This window comes from Calidris pugnax, unplaced genomic scaffold, assembly GCF_001431845.1.
Source record: "Calidris pugnax isolate Ruff unplaced genomic scaffold, ASM143184v1 scaffold41, whole genome shotgun sequence".
NCBI lineage: Eukaryota > Metazoa > Chordata > Aves > Charadriiformes > Scolopacidae > Calidris > Calidris pugnax.
In genome coordinates this window covers 22164609-22185377 of record NW_015094509.1, presented here as the reverse complement: position 1 = coordinate 22185377, position 20769 = coordinate 22164609, and the positions used below count along the sequence as shown (strand labels likewise).

Here is a 20769-nt window from a genome sequence, read left to right as displayed (position 1 = left end):
CTTTTGTATGTGTTTTTATTTTTTTCTCCTCCAGTAGTAGCCAAGCCACCATCATGCTACTGTGTAAATTTTCTTTCCTTGTGCTTAGTCATTTTGGGTCTCTGTGGTCAGTGATGTCCATCCATCTGCCTGCAAATCAAGTAATCATAAAAGGAAAAATTCTGTCAGTATGCCATAGTCATCTGTGCTGAGCAGTTGTTGACTGTAATCCTGTCTTATACAAGAGTCAGTACTAAATCATTCCTGGTTTGGTCATTCATGGTGCAGTTAAAGTGCATTTTTTAAATCCAGAAGTCCAACTATGGAATTGTCTGAGCTTCACGGATGTTTTGGGCACCTTGTGGAAAAGATCTGTGGCATACTTGTGTTCTCATTTTCTGCACAATGAGATGATGTGTCTTGATGTACTTTTCTACAATGGCTTTCTGACAAAATTATAAGGGCTGACAAAATTAAAGCTCTTTCCTTCTGTTGTCCCATCAGGTAAAAATCTGTAGCATGGCTACCGTGTCAGTGCTTGCAAATGTGGTACTTAGCCCCCAGTGCTGCTCAGGACAGCGGTGCTAGGGTGTACCGGGACAGAATTAGTCACTGACGATGTCTTCAGGTGGGATTCTGCCCTGGTCTTGAAGGGGCAGCTGTGAAGATGTTGGTGACGTAGTTGCTTCTTACAGGAAAGCTGCATTGCATCTCTGGGATCACCAGCTGTACGTCCCCGAGCTGGGGGGTCTCCCCAGACCCAGCAGGGTGGCAGCCTGAAGGACGGGTTCGTGCCTGATGGAACTCTCTGGTCTTCTTTCCCCCACTGCTTCAATCAACTATATTTGGGCTGTTCCTTCTTATCAAAAGAAAATTTTCTTTTCTCTCATTCTTGTCTTGGCAGGTACCTTAACATGGGGAACCTTCTAAAAGTTTTGACATGCACAGACCTTGAGCAGGGGCCAAATTTTTTCCTTGATTTTGAAAGTGAGAAGATGATTTTATATATCTATTACTCTTTGCCTGCAGTAGACTGCATTTGTCACGTACTAAATGTATGTTTTCACTTCGCCATCTTTCTAACAGCTTTGCATGCCTGAGCTATGGATAATTGTTCAGCAGATTTTTGTAGAAAGCAATGATCTGTTTTAAAATAATCTCAATTTCTAAAATCTAAAATCTTTGTTTCTGAGAGGGCTCTCAAATTTTACAGTTGGAATTGGTTGTGGTGGTTGTTCTAAACCAAAATTCTGTCGTCTTCTAATTAAAACTTCAATTTGAATTATTTAAGATTTACTGAAACTGACAGGAGATACGTGCACCTTAAAGGATGAAAAGAGACCTGATTCTCTTCTTCCCTTCCAGCGTGTCCCTGACTAAGGCTGTGTGTACAGATTGACTCACAACAGCTATTCATAGCTCTCCAGCATTATCACGTTAAAGGTGTATGTGTGAACCTTATCTGATTTGGCATTGAAATATGACAGTTGACCTTGTCCCGCCTTAAAAGGAGGGCTCAGAGTATAGAGACGAAAGTGCTTTTGAACAGAGGAGACATATAGCTTGTCTCATCAATGCCAAGTGTTCTGGAAGGTTCACATATTGTCAGTATTTCTGCTTTTACTTTTTGTTGCATGATATAATGTAGCCTAAGAATGGCAGGTAAGTGTTGTTGGCTGCTGCTTTGCATGTTTAATTACTTTCTTTTGAGAGATGCTATCGCTTTCCCCAGCTGCACACCAGCAAGCATAAAATAAGAAAACTAATGTTCAAGTGTGTTTTGACCATGTAATAAAATACAATGGAATAGCGTAACAAAAAATTGAAGTATTATGACATGGAGAATTTGAGATTCATTTTGTCTTCTCTTCCCCCAAATTATTATTCAGTTGTATTTGATGAAACAGTAGAAATTGGTTATATTATTACTAATGTGAAAGCGAATGCTTGGAGAAATATGTTTTTGCTTTAATGATGTTTAAAGTTACAACTTTTCTAGACTTTTTCTAGACTGTACTGTTGATGTTATCGTCTCTTCTGAATATATTGTTATTAGATGGTAGCCATACAAATTATTCATAAAAGGAAGATAACCAAGGGCTGTGCTCAAAAACAGAAGGGAAAACTGTTGCTGAAAATCACTTCAAATCTCACATATCATGAGAATAGGTACGACAGTGAAGTAGGGAGAACTGATAAGGGAGAATACTGGCATTTTGAACTCCAGCTTCATCTGCAAATACAGACAACTTAATTGGACTAAATTAAATTCAAGTTAACTGGATACAAGAGGCATAATTCTAAAATCAATTGCAATAAAAAAATGCTGCTATTTTTTTTTTTAAAAAGCTGTCAATTTTGTTTTTAAAGTGCATGTTTTGAGCATGAACAAGATTTGGCATGAGAGTAAGCAGGTTGCTGACATGAAATGTTTACATATGCAGTCAAATTAAGTGACTTATATTATGGCTGAATTGTTAGACTGTTCTTTATTCGTTTTGGACCCTGTCCTGCGTTTGTTTCTGCTGCTGCACTGTGTGTCCGTGCTTCGTTCTACTCCCTCTCAGAGAGCTTGCCTTGACAGGATCTTGGCTTTCACACAGTCAAGATCTTTCTTCAAGACTTGGCACTTAATCTCGTGATACTTAATGTTGTGTTTTTATGTGGAAGAGCAAGTAAGCTCTATATTAAAAGCAAATTTGCCAATTCTAGGTTACGCCTGGCCCAACAATACACAGTTCGAAGTCTTTTGTTCTTATCCATAGATATCTTTGGAGTGAGCAGGCTAGATAAATGTTTCTCTCACAATATCTTAAGAAGCTAAAAATCTATTACCCAGAGAGCTTTACAGGGACACAAACTCCACATTTAGAAAGGTTTTAAACCGGTTTCTAAGATATTTTCTTCACAGATAATTGTCATGGTGCTAGATTTCAGTGATCTGTGTGAGTATCAGAATACATGCAAAAAATGGCCCAATAATTTATATAATGGGCTTTTGGCTTTTCTTTGCCTTAACACTGGTTAAGCTTATACTTTCATTGGTCCTTCACCTTACCTATTGGAAACAGGTAGTTGTCTTAAGTATTCTACTAAAGTCTTTGCAGGGCCACTTGAACACGAGCAGAACAGAATTCACAGCTCTGTAAGGACAGTGGTGTTAATGTAAAACAGCCACCTACAACGTGGGAAACTTACAGCTCAACTTTCACGTTGGTGTCATTACTGTCACTGCAAATCCTTTCCAAATTTACTGATTTCAGTAGTAGCTCAAGTGCAGAGTATTTTTTGGTTGCAGATGGTGATTTCAAGCCAGCGCTGGAAGTATTCTGCATTACCAGCAAAGAGCTTGGCTAGATTTCAGAGGAGCCACAAAGATAGCATTCTCCATTGTAATGATGATAGAGATGAATAAATTATTTCATCTCCAGCAGTCTGGGATTTTTTTCTCCCTTGCTTGTGAGTTTTGTCCCAGCCAGTTTCAGATGACTTGATGTGTTCTTTCCTGGGAAAAATCTCAGTTTAAATGTGCAGTATAAACTTCTAACCCCAAATTTCTCTCCCTACTAGTTCTGTAGGCTAGCCAAATACTTTTTTTAATAGTCACTAAATGTGTGTGTTCCCTGCATGCAATATGTTGTCACGCCCTGTAGCGTTCAGTTCACATAACAGCGTTTGTATATTGTATCCAGTCTACTCTTGTCTTTAATATGTTATCGTGTGAGCTTTCTGAACTCTCAGTGTGTATTGTATCTAGTGTAGTATCCTTCTGATTAAATTCAAAATGAATTTAAAGATTAACTTCCCGTTTACTTAAGGCACCTCAGTCTTTATTTTTCTTATTATTGGATTAAAAATTTGAAAGTTGCCCTGAATAACCAGGGATTGGCAACAATATCAGATCGCAGAACATTTTGGTGAGCTCTGCTGTGCTTACTCTCTTTGTTCTTCCTGTGGGAAGTGTTGCCAGGTGAAGGCAAAGCCTTGTAATCAGCTTGTGGCAGGAACCTAGATCCATGGAAGGGGAAAGGGAAACCCCTGGAACTGTGTGCTTCCTTCATCCTGCTCTGCGGGTGCCTGGCAGCGCTGGCTGCTTTTCCTTAGTTGACACGACTAACTCCAGAAATACAGCTCCCTTTCCTGCTCTTTGCACTCCACATTGAGGAAAACCAGTTCCACAATTAAAGATTCTCAAGTGAAAGTCCTGTAGCTTGAGTCCTCAGGTACCTACTGATAGGTGGGAATGCCACCTCCATCTAGTCAAGATTCCAACAGTGATTTAGAAAGAGGAACTTTTCCCTCGTTCTCCATCTGTGATGGACTTGCAGAATACAGCTCCTTAACCAGCTGAGAAGCAAATAAACCAGTTACTCTGAGCCAGCCAGCACTAGGCCTTGAAGATTTTCTATACTGTGCCTTTTAAATCTATCCGAATACATCCTAAATGTATTACGAAGTGAATATAAAAGGATTTAGATTTACTTCTAAAATGTGAGCTCTTTTCTAGATGCAAAAGAATTGCAGATGGGAGAGGAACTTAATTGAGGCCAATCAGGTTTACAACTTGCATCTATTAGAGAGGACTAGGTGCACCAAAATGAAATACATGCTAAAAGAAATAATCCAGTGCCTACTGGATTTTAAAATGTGTATATTTATAAGTTTGTTATAATCAAAACAAACAAGCAAAATCAAAACAAACCAAAAAACAACAAAACCACCCCAAATTATGTATAAACCATTACTTAAGGTTTCCTGGAACATTTGAGGGAAACGAAACACAATAGTTGGCTGATAACATCATAAGTGACACACACTGATGGAGATCTAGAAGGTAGATCTAGAAGGTGTTGACTTGAATAGCCAGCTGTTCAGAGAAGACCACTTAATTTGTGTCTAGAAGATGATTTTCATTTCTAAACTTGGAAGGTCATAGTACTACATCTGTTCTGCTTGTCAGTGGGTTTGGAAATGAGTAGTTCTCGTGGGGAACTTCTGCTGTCCCTCCCCCATGTTAAAAAAGTGAACTCTCCTTACTAGAGAGGGTAAAGAAAAAATGGCATGAAAAATTAAATAGGCAAGAGATGTGCTCAGTGTGAGACAATCCAAGTGGCAAGTCTTGATTGCATTATTTAACAACACGACCTGGAATGCTACGGAGCTTCACGTTTCAGTCTGTATTTCACTACAGCATTTCATGTCTCTGCATGAACTGCTGCCAGTCAACTGGTGCTTACCTGTCTGCTCTTTTCCCTCATTTTTTTTTTTTGTCTTCATTTCTTATAGCAGTCTTCAGCAGCTTTCAAAATTATAAATGGGACCTTTGGTCTGAAAAGCACTGGCCACTTTTACTCGATGCCTAATCAACATGGTGCTCTTGAGCTTTTTTTTTAAATGAGTGACCAGCTTTTTTTCACCCATGCTAATTCTTCATGGTTCTCAAAGTATCAGAGTTAAACTGTTGCAAGGTCTATATATAGGCATATTTGCTAATAATGCCCACTCTCTATGCATTGAACCATAAAAAAACCCCAAAATATTATGCAAAAATTACAGCAAAATCCAGACAGGCAATGCATGTGAAACTTATTTTCTCCTAATACAAACTTCATTTTCTAATTTTTTTTTCTAGTGTGTAACACTAGGATGTTGTGATTATGTTTTTCTTTTTAATGTAAGTATGTACCTAACTTCCATCACTGTTAGTGGGAGTTATACATATGGATCATATAATAAGCACTTTTTTAAAAAACAAACAAACAACAAAAAAACCAAAAACAAAAACCCACAGAACATTTTCCAGACTAAGCTACACAAATTCACATGGATATATTGTCCATAGATACTTTTTTGTTTGTCCCTATAAAAAAGATCTATTATTAATACCTTGACTTCTGGCATTGGAATTCTTGGATTAAAATATGCTGATTTTTATTTCATAACATAGTTTGCCGATGTAAATGGAGAAGTGGGGTGGTTTTTTTTTTTATTCTGTAAGAGCTTCTGAAGCAGCTTCAATAACTAACTAATTTTTTTTTATATCACTCTAAAAGGAACTAACCTTATAGCTTCCATCAGAATTTTAAAAGAAAAATCGATCTCATATCAGGTAAACCAGGTCTGAGATATTTGTACTAGGTGATTATTTTTCAAAGTTAAAGCCTTTTGTTGATTATTCTCAAAACATACTTCTCATTGACATTTCTTTAAACATGTATGTGTAGCACTTTTGAAATGAATATCAAATATACTTTTGGAAAGTCTTTAGCTAATTATAGAGAACCTGGGAGACAGCATATATCCTTAAAGAGGGGGGAGAGAAAAAACAACAAGCTTACACTAGTTCTTTTTGTTCTTAACTCTGATTTTTGCAATTAGTACAATAAAGAATATGTTTTGAGAATGAAATATATTTAGAAGTAAAAGATACAGCTTCTATCCCAGCCAGTAAAAGGAGAGTCCGGGAAGGTAGAAAATGATCTGATGCAATGTTTCTTGATAACAACAGACACAAACACCTCCTGTAATACCTGTGGTGAGAGTGTCTCCTGGGTGCTTACCTACGTCTCTTCCATTGAGCTCATAACTGTGCTCTAAGGTGAGACTGATACAACAGTCATAAACACGAGTTGTCAGGTTTTCTTCTCCTAACTCAATTTGAAAGAAGTCAGAAAGGATGGGTTCCAGGTGAATTTTTGGGATGCTAAATGAATTTAAAAGACTACTAAAATGAATGCGATTACTTTCTTGGAGTTCCTCATACGCTGTAGTAGCTCTTCAGAGAATGAAAATTCTTGATGAGTTGCTGCATGAAGAATTTGTCCTGTAGGTGGTGGTGTGCCTATTGAATTCCATATTGTTGTTAAAAATATATATATATATATTTAATATGTTCTACTGTTTAGATGCCCAACCTACAGAATCTGAAAAGGAAATTTATAATCAGGTGAATGTAGTGTTAAAGGATGCAGAAGGAATACTGGAAGACTTGCAGTCATATAGAGGAGCTGGCCATGAAATCCGAGAGGTGAGCTAGAGCGTTGTGGTTGCACACAACCTGTGGTTGTTCATTGTCTGATCCTAACCAAATGCCGCTGGATTTTAACTTTGCTTGCAGGAGCTGTTTGGGCAGAGCATGTGATCTATTAAAATTGCTGTCTTGAATTTCTGCTCTGGAATGTTCCTTTTTAACAGTGAAACAATGTCTCTTGTTTCGACAGCATTAATGCACACATATAATAGCAAATGATGCTTTTCAAACTCTTTTATGGAATTGCTGCTATCGATTTTTCTTTATATTCCCACATAAGCTCTTCTTGGGTTAGTGGTCAATTTGGAAAGAGCGTGGTGTGACTCCAGTGCAATATTGAGTAGTGTCGACATCTTTTTTTGTACACTAATTGGAGAAGTCTGATGTGCGGTAATCCTAACACAAAAGACATCTCATTTGCAGCCCCTTTTAATTGACTTTTATTTACTGAAGTAGATGTTTGGAATAGAAGCAAAGCTTCTTTACAGCGTGTCACTCCATTTTTCGTTTACCTTTAAAAAGGGTGGAATAAATACTCTCTCAGCAACCTTCCCCTCTTCCTCATATGCAGCAGTGGGGTTGCTTTGGTCCTAAAGCGAGGAGTTCCTGTAGCATACTCCTAAGAAATCCTAGTACGTAGAGGAGTCTCTGCTTGCTCACTCTAGATGAATTTGGGATACTGGGAGCCATTCAGCTTAAGAGTGCCATGAGCTTTTTCTTTCTTCAGTCTCTCTTGAATTCCTAAGGTAGGTTTTAGAAAGGTGACTGTGTCACATAAAACCCCTTAGGAGGGGAGAGAGCTTATTGCTTCAAGGAGGGAGCATGTTCAGGGAAAGGCTGTAGGATCTGGCAGGAATGTGTCTCCATGACGAAGCCTGCATCCCCCATGGCTAAAGCAGAGGGATGCTCCTGAGGAGGAGACGGACATCACAGCAAGGACACTTCCTAGGAACCAGAGAGGAGTGTGCTACAACTCACAGCCCAGAGCTGGCTGAAACAGATTTTGGAATCCAGGAGCTGACTGTGAAGATGCAGCAGGACAGTTATGAGCATTTCTGGTTTTTTTCCTAGTAAGTTTCGGTTGCTGAGGAGTCTAGTTTCTGTCTTTAAAACCTGGAGAAGAGACTGAATTTAAGGCATTATCTATCTGGGAAGTTACTGTAAAGACAAGGTCTTTCCATATATACCTCAGAGGTCTGATATGTACCATGTCTTGGTGGTGTTTTATGTTGTTGATTATTCTTAAATATTCCTGCTGTAATAGCCTGAATTTCGCAGCAATTTTTTTTTTTCTTTGCAAATTCAGAAAATTGTTATAGATATCAACACTAGGATGAGTCTTTGACTAAATTTTTTTTTTTCTTGAACGTATCCTAATGAAGTTATTGATTTTAATTAACTAGGTCTGGTTATGTATATTTTCTTACTTGATTAGCTTTATTCTTAACAGTTTCTTTATACTTTCTCCAAGTTTTCTTCCTATTCAGGATACTTATTTTCAACACAAGTATTTAGAGCTTTTTGGAACAGACATGGGTTAGTACAGGCTTGTCTCTCAACCGGAAACTTCTCAGTAGGTAGAAGTTTTAATTACTAGTTCCTCAAACAATTGCCTTGCGTAGATTTATTTACTTTTTTCAGCAGTGTATCAGTTTTTTTCTTAATCTAAGCATACTTTTTTCCTCTCTTTATCTAATTTAAGGCAATACAGCATCCCAATGATGAGAAGCTGCAAGAGAAGGCATGGGGTGCAGTCGTTCCACTAGTAGGCAAGCTAAAGAAATTCTATGAATTTTCTCAAAGACTAGGTAAGTGGAATGGTATTAGCTTGGGAGTTTTTGTCTTCATTAATTAGTAAATTTGGCATATTCAGATGTGATCACATCTAGGTCAACCCTGTGTTGCTAGATAAAAACTCATATTGCATAGATTCCTTCTGTACACTAGATTGGATCTAATTTATGTCCGTATACTACCTTCTTGCATGTGACAGTAACCCTGCTTCAGTGGGTACCTGGGAGGGGAGAGAGAGAGAGAATGGGAGCCTTCTCATCATCCTCTTTCTCTGCCCCTTCAGTAACTCTAGAAAGCACTAAGCAGCAGATTGTTTTGAAAATTTAGTAGACTAATTCATCAGGACTGAATTCTGTTAATGTTTCTGATACCAAGAGTAATTAAAAGTGACGATGTTATTCCCACCAAACACCAGAAATAACTTGGTCTGTGGAAATGTCTCATCTGGGTTTATGTAGGTGCAATACTTAAGGTGGCACTTTAGGCCTTTTACAGGATCATTCAAGTTGGCTTTGTGTCTAAGCTGATAAAACCTATTAGACTTGGTTTGTTTCTTAACAAACTACCTGTTATCTCACTTTCAGACAGTTACTAGCATAGCTCATGAAGAAAAGGTATTTGTCACTCAAAAAATAGAAGCTTTTGCAAAGCTTTTTTAAAGATGTGAGGTATTTTTCTCAAAAAAAAAGAAAAAGAGCAGGAAGTTTGATTATAAGATTATCATAAAAACAAATAAAACTTCTGCTGATAGATATGTACCTCTTGAATTCTGTGTTATCTTAAACATTAGTCTGCTAATACATGGGTAATATGATGGCTGTCAGTGCTGATTAGATGAAGTCTTAACAGCAGTTTGTAAGTTTGTGATAACAGTGGCACATAGAAGCAATTCATCAAGCGTGTACTTTGGCAGATGGATGATTTAGGTCTAGCATGCAGAATATTGGTCAATAGAGAGACAAGAATCAGGTGTGGTTGTACACTGCAAAATACTCTCCTCTCATTGAAGAGGCCGGATTGCGAGGTCTGTTGGGAGCCCTGACGAGCACTCCGTACTCACCAACGCAGCACCTGGAGCGAGAGCAGGCTCTTGCTAAGCAGTTTGCAGAAATCCTCCACTTTACACTCCGCTTTGATGAGCTCAAGGTAAGAACTTGTAATTCTCTAAGCACAAAGGCTAGCAAAAAGAAAACAAGTCCGCTGAAGCAGTCTGGGTTGTGTTCTCTTCTAGAGTAGAGCATGTAGTAGACAGTCAAATATCTACTGTGCTCGGTTTGTTCCTAGAGTGGGACCTAGAGTTAGATTAAACTAGAAAGTAGATGAAATATCATATTTGCTTTAGGCACTTGTTATGTTTCAGTTCATATTAATCATCTTTTCTTCAGCTGAATTTGGCATATCTCTTGGGGTAATGCTGCTGCTGCTTTTAGTGAGTGCACATTCATAGTCCAGCTATTTTCTTGCTAATGTGCAAAGATCCAAGCTGAAATTATATTAATTTACTGGTCTGATCCTTGGAGACAAACTAGCAAAGCCCTTTTCTTTCAATCTGCTAATCTTAAACGCCCATTTAGAAGATTACTCCTTTTCTTGTTCTCATTAGATCTTCTGAAAGAATCTCACAATTTAACCAGAAAGCTTTGTTCTACATATCACTTCTCAAAGTGTAATAGGCTTTTTTACTTCAGAAGGTTCTCAGTATTCTGTTTTATCAAAACTTGTTCTTGCACTTTTCCTGAGGAGTTTGTCACAACTTTTTTTGCTTCTATATCTCTGCAGATGACAAATCCTGCTATACAGAATGACTTCAGCTACTATAGAAGAACTCTGAGCCGTATGAGGATTAACAATGTCCCAGTAGGTAACCCTTAGATGAAATGAAATGTAATCTTATACTACCACTGAGCTTTTGTTGTCTACAGAACAACTACATGCTTTTTTCTTTATTTTATAGGCAGAGGGAGAAAATGAAGTAAATAATGAGTTGGCAAACAGAATGTCTTTATTTTATGCTGAAGCAACGCCAATGTTGAAAACCTTAAGTGATGCTACAACAAAGTTTGTGTCAGAGGTAAGAATATAAATTTATGGCTTGGATAGCGTGGTTCAAAGCACTGCAGGGCCAGACGTCAGTTTAGAACCCAAAACTCTTCAACTAGGCTTAATCTGGAATCTAGAAATCAAACTTTTTTTTTTTTTGTTCTGAGCTTCAAGAACCATAAAGTATCTTTCTCAGATGCTGTGGAGCTTAGGGTGAGTTCAGGTAGCCACCTTGTGGATGTGTTGCAAACAGTTAATGGATATCATTAGAACATTGGCAGAGAGAGCTTTCCTCAGGGAGGGAGGTGGGACAGGTGAGCACGTTGCCTGCATTTTGGTGCTGGTGTAGAGCAGAAACTTCAGAAAACTGAAAGGGAAACAGCTTGATTCTCTCTGTTTCATATACAGAAGGGAATTGAAATTTGGCACTTCCTTTTTTCCCTCCCAAGACACTTTTGTTCTGCTGTGTGAAGTCAAGTATATTTAGGTTATTGCAGAAGAGAGGAAGGATCTGTGTTCCAACATTTATACATACCCCTATTTATCCTTAACTAGCTAAATAAATATTAGTGATAAAGTCTAGTCACTAAAAATATTGTGCTTGACTTCTTGTAACTATGATGATTTTATGATGTGTACTCCACAAAAATAATTATTAAAAAAAATGTGTACATTATGTGATTAATGCAAAGATAAATTTGTCTTCTGGTGTTTTTTCCTAACTTGTTCTTTACATTTGAAGTGCCTTGAGAAAAATGGCCTCTTACTTGACATTTCTTTGCCTTTCTGCAACAGTTTTAAGTCTTACTATTGTAGCAGATGCATGGATTGGGCTATAGAAATTTCTGTCTTGAAAGAGCAGGTCAGATGATTCCTTTAAAACTTCCAAAAAGCAATAGTATCAATGGTGTGTGTTTCTTTAACTACAAAAAAGCAAGCAAAACCCATATGGTAAACTTTGCTCTGTAAAGCCCTAATCTTTATTGTGACAATTTTCAAACCCGGTATGAGGTGACCCCACTGCCCATAGTTGTGTTGATGTTTTTAATTCCTCCCCGTTGCCATGCCAGCAGATCACTGATTTGATTTAGGTTTTGTAGCATAATGTTTCACAATAATTGAATTGGAAACTGTTTATCTTCTTCTGCAGAATAAGAATTTACCGATAGAGAATACTACGGATTGCTTAAGTACCATGGCCAGTGTGTGCAGGGTCATGCTGGAAACCCCGTGAGTATAAGCAGGGATTGTGCTGTGCTGTGGATGGTCTCTCTAAGACATGACTTGTGATGCATAAGGTGAAGGGAGTGTAATTGGGGTAATTAGGAGCTGTGGCGTTTTCTCTTTACCAACCTAACTGTTTACCTTGACACAAAACCAGCTTGTCTCATTTTGCTAGCCAGGCAAATCAGGCAGTCTGCTTCTCTGAACGTATGAATATTTAAAAACAGAATGGCTATGAAAGCGAGACAACCTCTTGGCACTCTTTATAAAATGGTTTTCTCATGCATAATTCAGGAAAATACACTATTTGAGCACGATTGCCTGGGGCCTCCTGAAAGAGGGGTTATGGGCCGTGCCTTGGATGGTACCTCCTTGCGAGTTGGCTTGGCCAATGGCTGTAAAAAAAACTACAGCACCCCTGTCTGGGGAATTGTGAGATGACTTTTAGGCATGAAGGCAATCTGTTGTCTGCTGTAAATTTGAGAGGCACTGGGAGTATGAACAAAATGTCAAACTAAACTCTGGGGGGTTCATCTGTTTCTTCTGGGATCTAAATAGTTTCCCACTGGTCAAATTAGTCAGGCGTGAGATATCTCTTAGTTAACTAAGTTTCTGTCCAAATACTGCAGTACAGTTGTTTTGGAGCACATAAAGAGCTCCAAACATTTATATTCTTACCTATATGCTTAGGAATGGTTTGTCCCATTCAAGATAATAGAATTTTTCATTAAGCTTGCCTTTTTTTTTTTTTTTTTTTTTTTTCCCTTTTCTTGGGACTCTGCAGATGTGAAGTTCTTCTGAAGCTGAGATTTGTCAGGAGCAGAATGCATTAGGACAACTATTTCTGATTTTGACTTAGGACTATGCTAAAACTCACCTTTTTTTTTTTTTTTTTTTTTTTTTTTTTTTTCACCCTTTTGTTTTTTCCCCAGTCAGAAGTTTGGGTTGTGTGTGCATTAGGGGGTGTCAGGGAAAAGGGAAGGAAGCATTGAAAGCAAAGTTAGTATGTGTTATTTTAATTTATTTTTCCTCTACAAAATCAAATACCTGAAATGATGTAGCATAAAGGCACTATTTTAGGTTTGAGAATCTTTGTTAGTCTCTAAGTAACTCTTTCTAAGCAGTGGTTTAACGTATTGAAAAGAAAAAGGAAAAGTCTCAGAAGTTTATGGGGTTAGTGGGTTTTGGGGGGTTTTTGTTTTATTTTTTTCTCTGAGGATTTCTGGTAGGATTTTTCTCTTTAATCTTACTTCAGGCATTACTAGATATCTTGTGTTTGATAGATAATAATCTGTTTTGTTGGTTTTTTTTAAATTACAGTGAATATAGAAGCAGGTTTACAAATGAGGAAACAGTATCATTCTGTCTGAGGGTAATGGTGGGTGTCATCATACTCTATGACCACGTGCATCCGGTGGGCGCTTTTGCCAAAACTTCAAAAATTGATGTAAGTTTATTGTTACTAAACAATCCTTTGAGTATTTAAATTGCGTGTGGGCTCCTTTTCTGTCCTCTGGATTCTAGTAGAAGGTATACACTTCACATTGGTGCTAAATGGATAGTGGTAACAGTTAGCAAACCATGTATGTAAATAGTGAGAAATGCAAACAAGGCCTTCAGACACAGAAATGGTCACTGGGCATCGAAAAATCTGTTCTGATAGAGTTTGGATGGTGTCTTGAAATATTTGTGAACAGTGGTTGTGTTGAAAGATTCAAATTGGAATGATTGGAAATAACAACAGCATCTAGCTTATTCTTCCCTGTCTGGTGAAAAATGAAGTTCTAGGTTCATCATCTACCAGTCTTCAACCTTCTGCCAGTGTTTGATATTAAATCTATGGAATACGTGGTGTTACTGTATGGTGGTTTCAAATGGACTATTCTCATTGTATTGCTACAGAATTTGTCATTATTTCACTGGCTGAATGTAGTCATTCTTAATGGTTTTATGATAAACAAAGATTTTTGTTTACAGTTCCTTTTTTTTTAAGGTTGATAGAGCTTGATACCAAAGTTGCATTATCTAAAGTTATGCAGATTATTAAGTGGCTAAGCCATTCTGTCATAGGAGAACACTATACTGAAAGCTTAATTCCTTTTTAATATCAATAAAATGTCTTTGCACTGCTTCAAATTTTAAAAACTTTCTTTCTCTGATAAACTGAGTATAAAACAGTTATGTAAACTTAAAAGGTATTAGCATGAAAAAACTCTATTGTTTTTTTTTTAACTCCTAGATGAAAGGATGCATCAAAGTTCTTAAAGACCAGCCTCCTAACAGTGTAGAAGGCCTTCTAAATGCTCTCAGGTACTCATTCTTTTATTTGAAATACTTTTGTGTGAATTTTCCTAAATTGTCTGGGGCATTTCCTTCAGCAGCAGGGTATTTGGTTAGTGGTACAGGGGAGAGGTGAATGTGGTTGTTGCGGGCTTTTCCAGTGTCTCTTGAGACAGGGCCACGTGAAGAAGCTCCTGTGTTTTAAAAGCTGGGTTGGAAATTTGCAGTTGTTCATTCTGAGATAACTTTCTGTGTACTTTAACCGTGTACAGGTTAAGAATGGGTCTGTAGAGGGAAGTGTGACAGAGTAGACATCCTGCCTGAAGTTAAAACTCACGACAAAGTGTAATATGTATTAAAAGCTAAGTGAGCACTAAGCTATTTTCTGATTAATTTATTGTGATTGCAGCTGCAAATGAACACCAGTCTTTACTGGTGCCCCATTTTTCCCCACTGTGGTCGACACTTAGTGAAGTGCTTGGGAAGGATAGCTCAGGGTCTCCCCCCGTTGTGCATTACTCTGTGGTTAGTAATGTAAGTTCAGTCTGTGCTGTCGTGCTGTAACCTGCCACCACACCAAACCTTCTCATGCCCACGTGCTTCTAACAGTTCTGCTTTCATACATTCAATTACTCGTTTAGGTAGGATAGTTAAATCTTTCTAAAATCACATTTGGAATTGTTAGGAAGAGATGCAGAGGTGAGCCGCTGTGTGTGTGCTGTGACAGCAGATTCAAGATGATGTCATGAGAAATTAATCAAAGACTTAAGATTTAGACTTCTGAAGGGCTGTGAGAAGTTACCATGTTTTCTCAAGAGAGAGATCATGTGCTTTAAAAGCAAATGGAAGGTGGTATGGATTTTGGAGGGAGATCAGCTGTTCATAATTTGAATCTCATAAAATATTGTAATCATTTTCAGCTTTTTCACATGGGAAGAATACCAAGTGCAATAACTTTTCAGGATTTTAGAAAACCTTAGGCCTCTTGCTTGTGTAACATAAAAATTACCAAAATGTGCTGATATCTATATTGATATTAATTTCCAAAACAAAGAGTCATTGTATAGATTTCAAGTGAACAACTAAAATATCACTGCAGTTGCAGGTAACAAAGAAAGTATTAATTTAACATGTTAAATTTAAATTGCAGAATAAGCTTTTCCTTGCTTTTAGATGAGTCAGGGAAGGAATATCAGGGAAATTAACCATACAAAGAAGCCAGCATTGAGGAGTTACAGTACTTTCTTCTAAAATAAGAGATGATTAAGTTTTTTGTGTAGTGATTTAAAAATGTGCTAATGTTCTAGAGAACTTTGAAGGGAGGAGGTGGGAAATAAGCAAACACGTGTATTCTTTAGTTGAAGCAGCACAGTTATTTAACTAAACAGGAGATTAGGCTGAAAAGCAATTAAATCTGTTCTCATTGAGGGATCTCGGAAAGTTTTGGTCACTGGAAGTTCTGAAGAAATGTTTCTGGACCTGTGGTTTATTTGAAGATGTTTCCTATGGACAGAGATCTCAGAATTAGTCTCACTGATAATTGCCTATCACAACTGGTAACAGGAGTTTACTATCAAATGGCCTGGGAGCATGAAAGCCAACGTCCAGCTGAGGCTTATTTTTAACACCCCTTGGTGCAAGACTTGGGTGATAGCTCTGATTGATAATGGTGTTTTCTGATCAGAAAGTCTGACTTCGCTGGTAACGTGGAGTGGGTGATGGTCGGTGGCTGAGGGTTTTACTCTGGTTCAGTCAGGTTGAGCTATAAACAAGGAAATTGTTTGGTCAAAGCAAAATAGCATCTCTGCTCTCTCAACTTGATTTTTTCATTTCTATGTTTAGGTACACAACAAAGCATTTGAATGATGAGACTACCTCCAAGCAAATTAAATCCATGTTGCAATAACAATTACCTGGAATTCACACCTGCTGTAGACAGACAGTATTCTGCAATGACTGAGATGCACAGATTTTTTTTTTTTAGTGATTGCAACTACTATCTTGTTCATTCTTGCTTTTTATTTTCTCTCTTCCTGTTTACCCTGTTTTTTTAATCACTTTCTTGTTCTTAAGTAAGCTCAGACTTCTTTTCTGTGCCAAATCAATGAAAATTATCAATTCTGGAAAGTATTTCTACTTTTCAGAATAGCCATCCTAAGTGGCAGCTAATTATGCGTTGCATTTGGATTTCTCTGTACTGGGGAAAGATTTGTGACTTGAACTAAATATTTTTAAACTTGTGGTTTTTTCTTTTTTTGAAAAACTAATATTTAATATTGCTTCTTCTGCATGGCAAGACTGCCTACTTCTGCTATTTAAAAATCCCTTGATGACTTCATTTTCTATTGCAGCTTATTTTCATGTGCAACCATGAGGAAACGAAAAGCAGATTTGTTTAAATTAACTGTGTTTGTACAAAATGGTACCCAACACAAAGGTTTTTTTAAATGAGTAAAAACTGTTTTGTTTAAAAGTTACGTTTGCATTTTGACTCTTTTTTGTAAGGATGTATGTTGTATGTTTAACCTTTAATAACTAACGTTAAACTGTGGTGTGTGCGTAGCAAAATTACGTATGCATGTTCATGTCAAATGATTGGCTGTGGATAAGATAATAAAATCAGCTTTCATTTTTCTAAGTGTGGTTTGATTTACCAGTATTTTGAGTGAGATGTCTTCGTGCTCTTTGGATTTTTACAAAAAAATAAATTTATAAATTTTATATAGTGAAAACTCTGCTGTTTCATTCCCAGTAACCACTAGTCTAATCCAGTTATTTAAACCAAGGGTGTTGCAGGGTTCCTGCTCTAGGCTGCTTCCCTGTCCCCAGAAATGTTACTCATACAGGATTTGAGGGGAAGGACTTTGTCCAATCCATATAGATCCTAGTGGATGTTGCTGAGGAACCTGCTCCAGAGCAGGCTGCTGGTTTGGCTCTTTCTGTACCAGTGGTGGGCAGGGAGATTAACTTCCCTCTCTGTGTACTGATTGATGCTCTTGTGTTTGAACTGTGTAAAATCTGAATAATCTTAGCATACTAAATAATGTTTAAATAATACTAATAATGTTTAAAATGCTTTGGCTAGCATTTTATTGCAGGAAGTGTTAAGCTTTGCTAGGTTGGTGAAGAAAATAAAGCTTTCTGGGGAGAAAGGGCAAAAGACAAGGGGAATGAGAAAACAAGAATGAAGAATTATTAGGAAAAAAAGATCTCTGGAAAATTGTGTTTTGCATCAATGGGTAAACATCAGTGTGCCTCGTGTGTGTGGTGCTGTTGTGATTATGGAAAGGAGATTTGAAATTGGCACATTTTAACACCCTCAGCTTTGTTTGCTGGACAAATAATATTTTGTAACTGTGTGGCACACTGGCTCCAAACGCAACGTACCGGTGTGACCGGGCTGGATTTCGTGTGGATACCCTTCTACACCATAAGGAAAGATTCACCTTTTTATCTTTTCTTTTGTTTGTTTTCAGAAATAAGGGACTTGCAACATTTTAAATCACAGCACTTGAGAAAGATTTGGAAGGGGGTAGAGGTGTGTATGGCTGGTGCCTGTGCCACCGTCTCTGTTTGGCAGGATAATGCATTCTCTTTCCTGCTGAAGATGCTTTGCAGAGATCCCTGCTAAAGAAAGCAAACCATGTGCTGTGCTGGCTATAGGAATTAAAATACTGAGACTTGGCACTGGTGAGGCCCCACCTCGAGTACTGTGTCCAGTTTTGGGCCTCGCACCACAAAAAAGACATTGAAGTGCTGGAGCAGGTTCAGAGAAGGGCAACAGAGCTCGTGAGGGGTCTGGAGAATAAGCCTTATGAGGAGAGGCTGAGGGAGCTGGGGGTGTTCAGCCTGGAGAAAAGGAGGCTGAGGGAAGACCTTATCACTCTCTACAACTACCTGAAAGGAGGCTCCCGAGTCACAGGCAATAGGACAACAGGAAACAGCCTCAAGTTGCACCAGAGGAGGTTCAGATTGGCTATTAGAAAAAAATTTTGCACTGAAAGGATTATTAAGCTTTGGAATGGGCTGCCCAGGGAAGTGGTTGAAGCACCATCCTTGGAGGTATTTAAAGGATGGGTAAACATAGTGCTTAAAGATGTGGTTCAGTGATGGTTTTTATCAGAGTTAGGTTAATGGTTGGACTAGATGATCTTAAAGGTCCCTTCCAACCTAGACAGTTCTATGATTCTTTGTACTGCTCACTAGTCCTTTTGGCAGCATCACAGTTGAATCCAGCTGAGAAAGGACAAAACTTGATTATTTTTTTTTTAAAGGAAAAAAATCTCTTCCAGAATTGTATGAATGTTACAAACTGTATGCAACTGGCCATTCTGCCTGTACCTGAAAGAGTAACTGTCCCAATGAGTTCAGTACCTGAGGGGGGGGAAACAATTTCATTTCAGCCTTATTACTGTGAATACAGTTATTGACTAATAATCACAGGAGGGGCAAATCATACTCCTGTCCAGTGTTATTTTTTGGAAGCCAAGCTTTCTAAAGGAAATCTAATTTACAGAGAACAGGTTTTAAGCACAGCTGGGCTACTTGACAGTTGTGATTTCTGGTCTTACTAGAAAACACTTGAAATGGTAAATCCAGCCTGGGTGCTGTTATGGAAGAACTAGCCATATAGTAGTTTTCTTTTGCCTGCTTCGATGGCTACTGGCTAAAACAACATAGAACTTCTTCAGTTGACTGTTCTGGACAGCTCTGCCTTCCCGCTGCCCTGCCAATAGCTTTGCTTTTAAACATCCTTGTTGTGGTCTGAGAATAATTGGAGCTTTCCTTTTTTATTTTTATTTTTTTCCTTTTCCTCTGGCATTTGTGTTCTGCAGTTGCTCTGTGTGTGCAGCTGGGAGAGGAGATTAGAGCTGGCGTGTCTCTGAGTTGGCTGCCCCACAGCTCCACAAGCTTCCCTGCGTGTGAGCTGTCCAAGAGAAGAGACCAGACCTTCCAGTGCATCAGGCACCAGCCGTTTGCCTTTTTGAACTGGAACCGCTGCGTATTCACTGCTCAAGCTCTGGGGCTTGTTTCTTGCAGACCTACTCTTTAACCTTCTCCCTCTCTCTATTTTAATTCTTCTCTTCTCTGTGGTGGTGGGTGGAAGAGCAGCTGGCAGGCTCAGCACCGAGTGTTGGCCACTAAACAGCTTTTATATATGTTTTTGGGGGAAATCACTCACTTTGGGTGGCACCACCCTGGTGGAAGTGATCACCTGGAGCCTTGGACGGCACCTGATGGTTTAAATAAATGCTGTGCTCAAATGAGCCAGCCTTCCTCTGCTGTGAGCTGGAGTAACCACCCTGTAGCAGTCGTGGGTGGAAGGTCTTCTCCTCGTGGTGCTGTGTCTCTGAGTGTAAATGCTGTTGCTGCTTTCTTCCAGGCCTTGAATTCTGGGCATGGATGGGTCTCTAAGGGAAATGGGTCCACAGTGGCTTGTGTGATGTGTGTCACCCCTCACAGACAGTAAAGTGGCTGCGTGGCTAATGGTGTGTGCCACCCCACGAGCCCTGGAGCTTTTTCTATGCTTCTTTATACCAGCCTTCTTGTATGATACTGATCTGGTTCTTAACATTGGTTCTTAATTGGTTCTTAAAATGATGGAAATGTTTCTCCTAAAAAAAGTATCCACATCAGCATTTTACTTTGCTAGAAATGCAGCCCGTTCCCTCGCAGTGTCAGTATGGCTGGAGTGGATCTGGAGGAGAGGGAGATCCTGAAATGGCTTGTTGCAGGTGGACTTGAAGCATTCCCAGGTGAACATCTCATTCTGGTTGGGCTGTCCTCTGGCTGCTTTCTCCTGGCTCACAAAGCCGATGCCAGCGTGTCTTCTCCAGCGGTGACTCTCCAGGTTGTTGCTTCACTAGAGGGATGCTCATCCTCCTTTTCTTCAGGTTTTCTAACCTTAGTGTTGTCTTTCTGTCCCTGGAAAGACTTAGACCTCTGAAACAGATGTAAGTAATTCACAAGGAGTAGTTAATGCAATCACAGCAAGTTTACAGTTAGTTGTGGTGTTTCAGAAGTGCCTCTGTGTGGAACCACTGTGATGTTTCCTGGGTGCTGCAGACACGGGTACCAACAGCCCTGCTTGAGGCAGGAGCCAGCCTTGGGGGTGCCCTTCCTGGCTGTGGGGACTTGTTTCTCAAAGCTTTAAGAAACACCTCTGTGAAGCAGCTTCTTTTATCAAAATAGAGAACTAGTCCTGAATTAAAAGACACTTTGCTCTTTCTCGCTTTTTTTGGTCTTTTTACAGGCCTCAGCAAAGTTTTTTTTGCTCCTTTTTGGGGTGTGTCATTCTGCTGGCTGATCAATAATAGCAGCTCTCCATCTGGAGGCAGTGAAACAAGGACTAAAGCAACCCTGATATAAAGGTCATGCTATCAATTTGCATATGAATTTTGTAATGAATCGCTATCATGTGG

At 38.7% G+C, this 20769-nt stretch overlaps 1 protein-coding gene across 4 annotated transcripts in view; it reads left to right on the top strand.

Annotated features, from left to right (window-relative positions):
- The window catches only part of FAM49B (family with sequence similarity 49 member B), a 40141-nt gene extending 23156 nt beyond the window's left edge, over window positions 1-16985 (top strand). For 2 of the 4 annotated variants that reach the window (XM_014965445.1, XM_014965446.1), the window contains 10 exons: window positions 884-966; window positions 6885-7006; window positions 8712-8817; window positions 9813-9949; window positions 10583-10660; window positions 10758-10874; window positions 11994-12073; window positions 13388-13514; window positions 14307-14377; window positions 16190-16985. In XM_014965445.1, the coding sequence (XP_014820931.1) occupies window positions 894-966; window positions 6885-7006; window positions 8712-8817; window positions 9813-9949; window positions 10583-10660; window positions 10758-10874; window positions 11994-12073; window positions 13388-13514; window positions 14307-14377; window positions 16190-16253 (975 nt within the window). In that variant the 5' untranslated portion in view covers window positions 884-893 and the 3' untranslated portion in view covers window positions 16254-16985. The remainder of the gene's footprint in view (window positions 1-883; window positions 967-6884; window positions 7007-8711; window positions 8818-9812; window positions 9950-10582; window positions 10661-10757; window positions 10875-11993; window positions 12074-13387; window positions 13515-14306; window positions 14378-16189) is intronic. The other 2 variants (XM_014965447.1, XM_014965448.1) reach the window with 2 other exon arrangements.
- Window positions 16986-20769: the final 3784 nt, after the last annotated feature.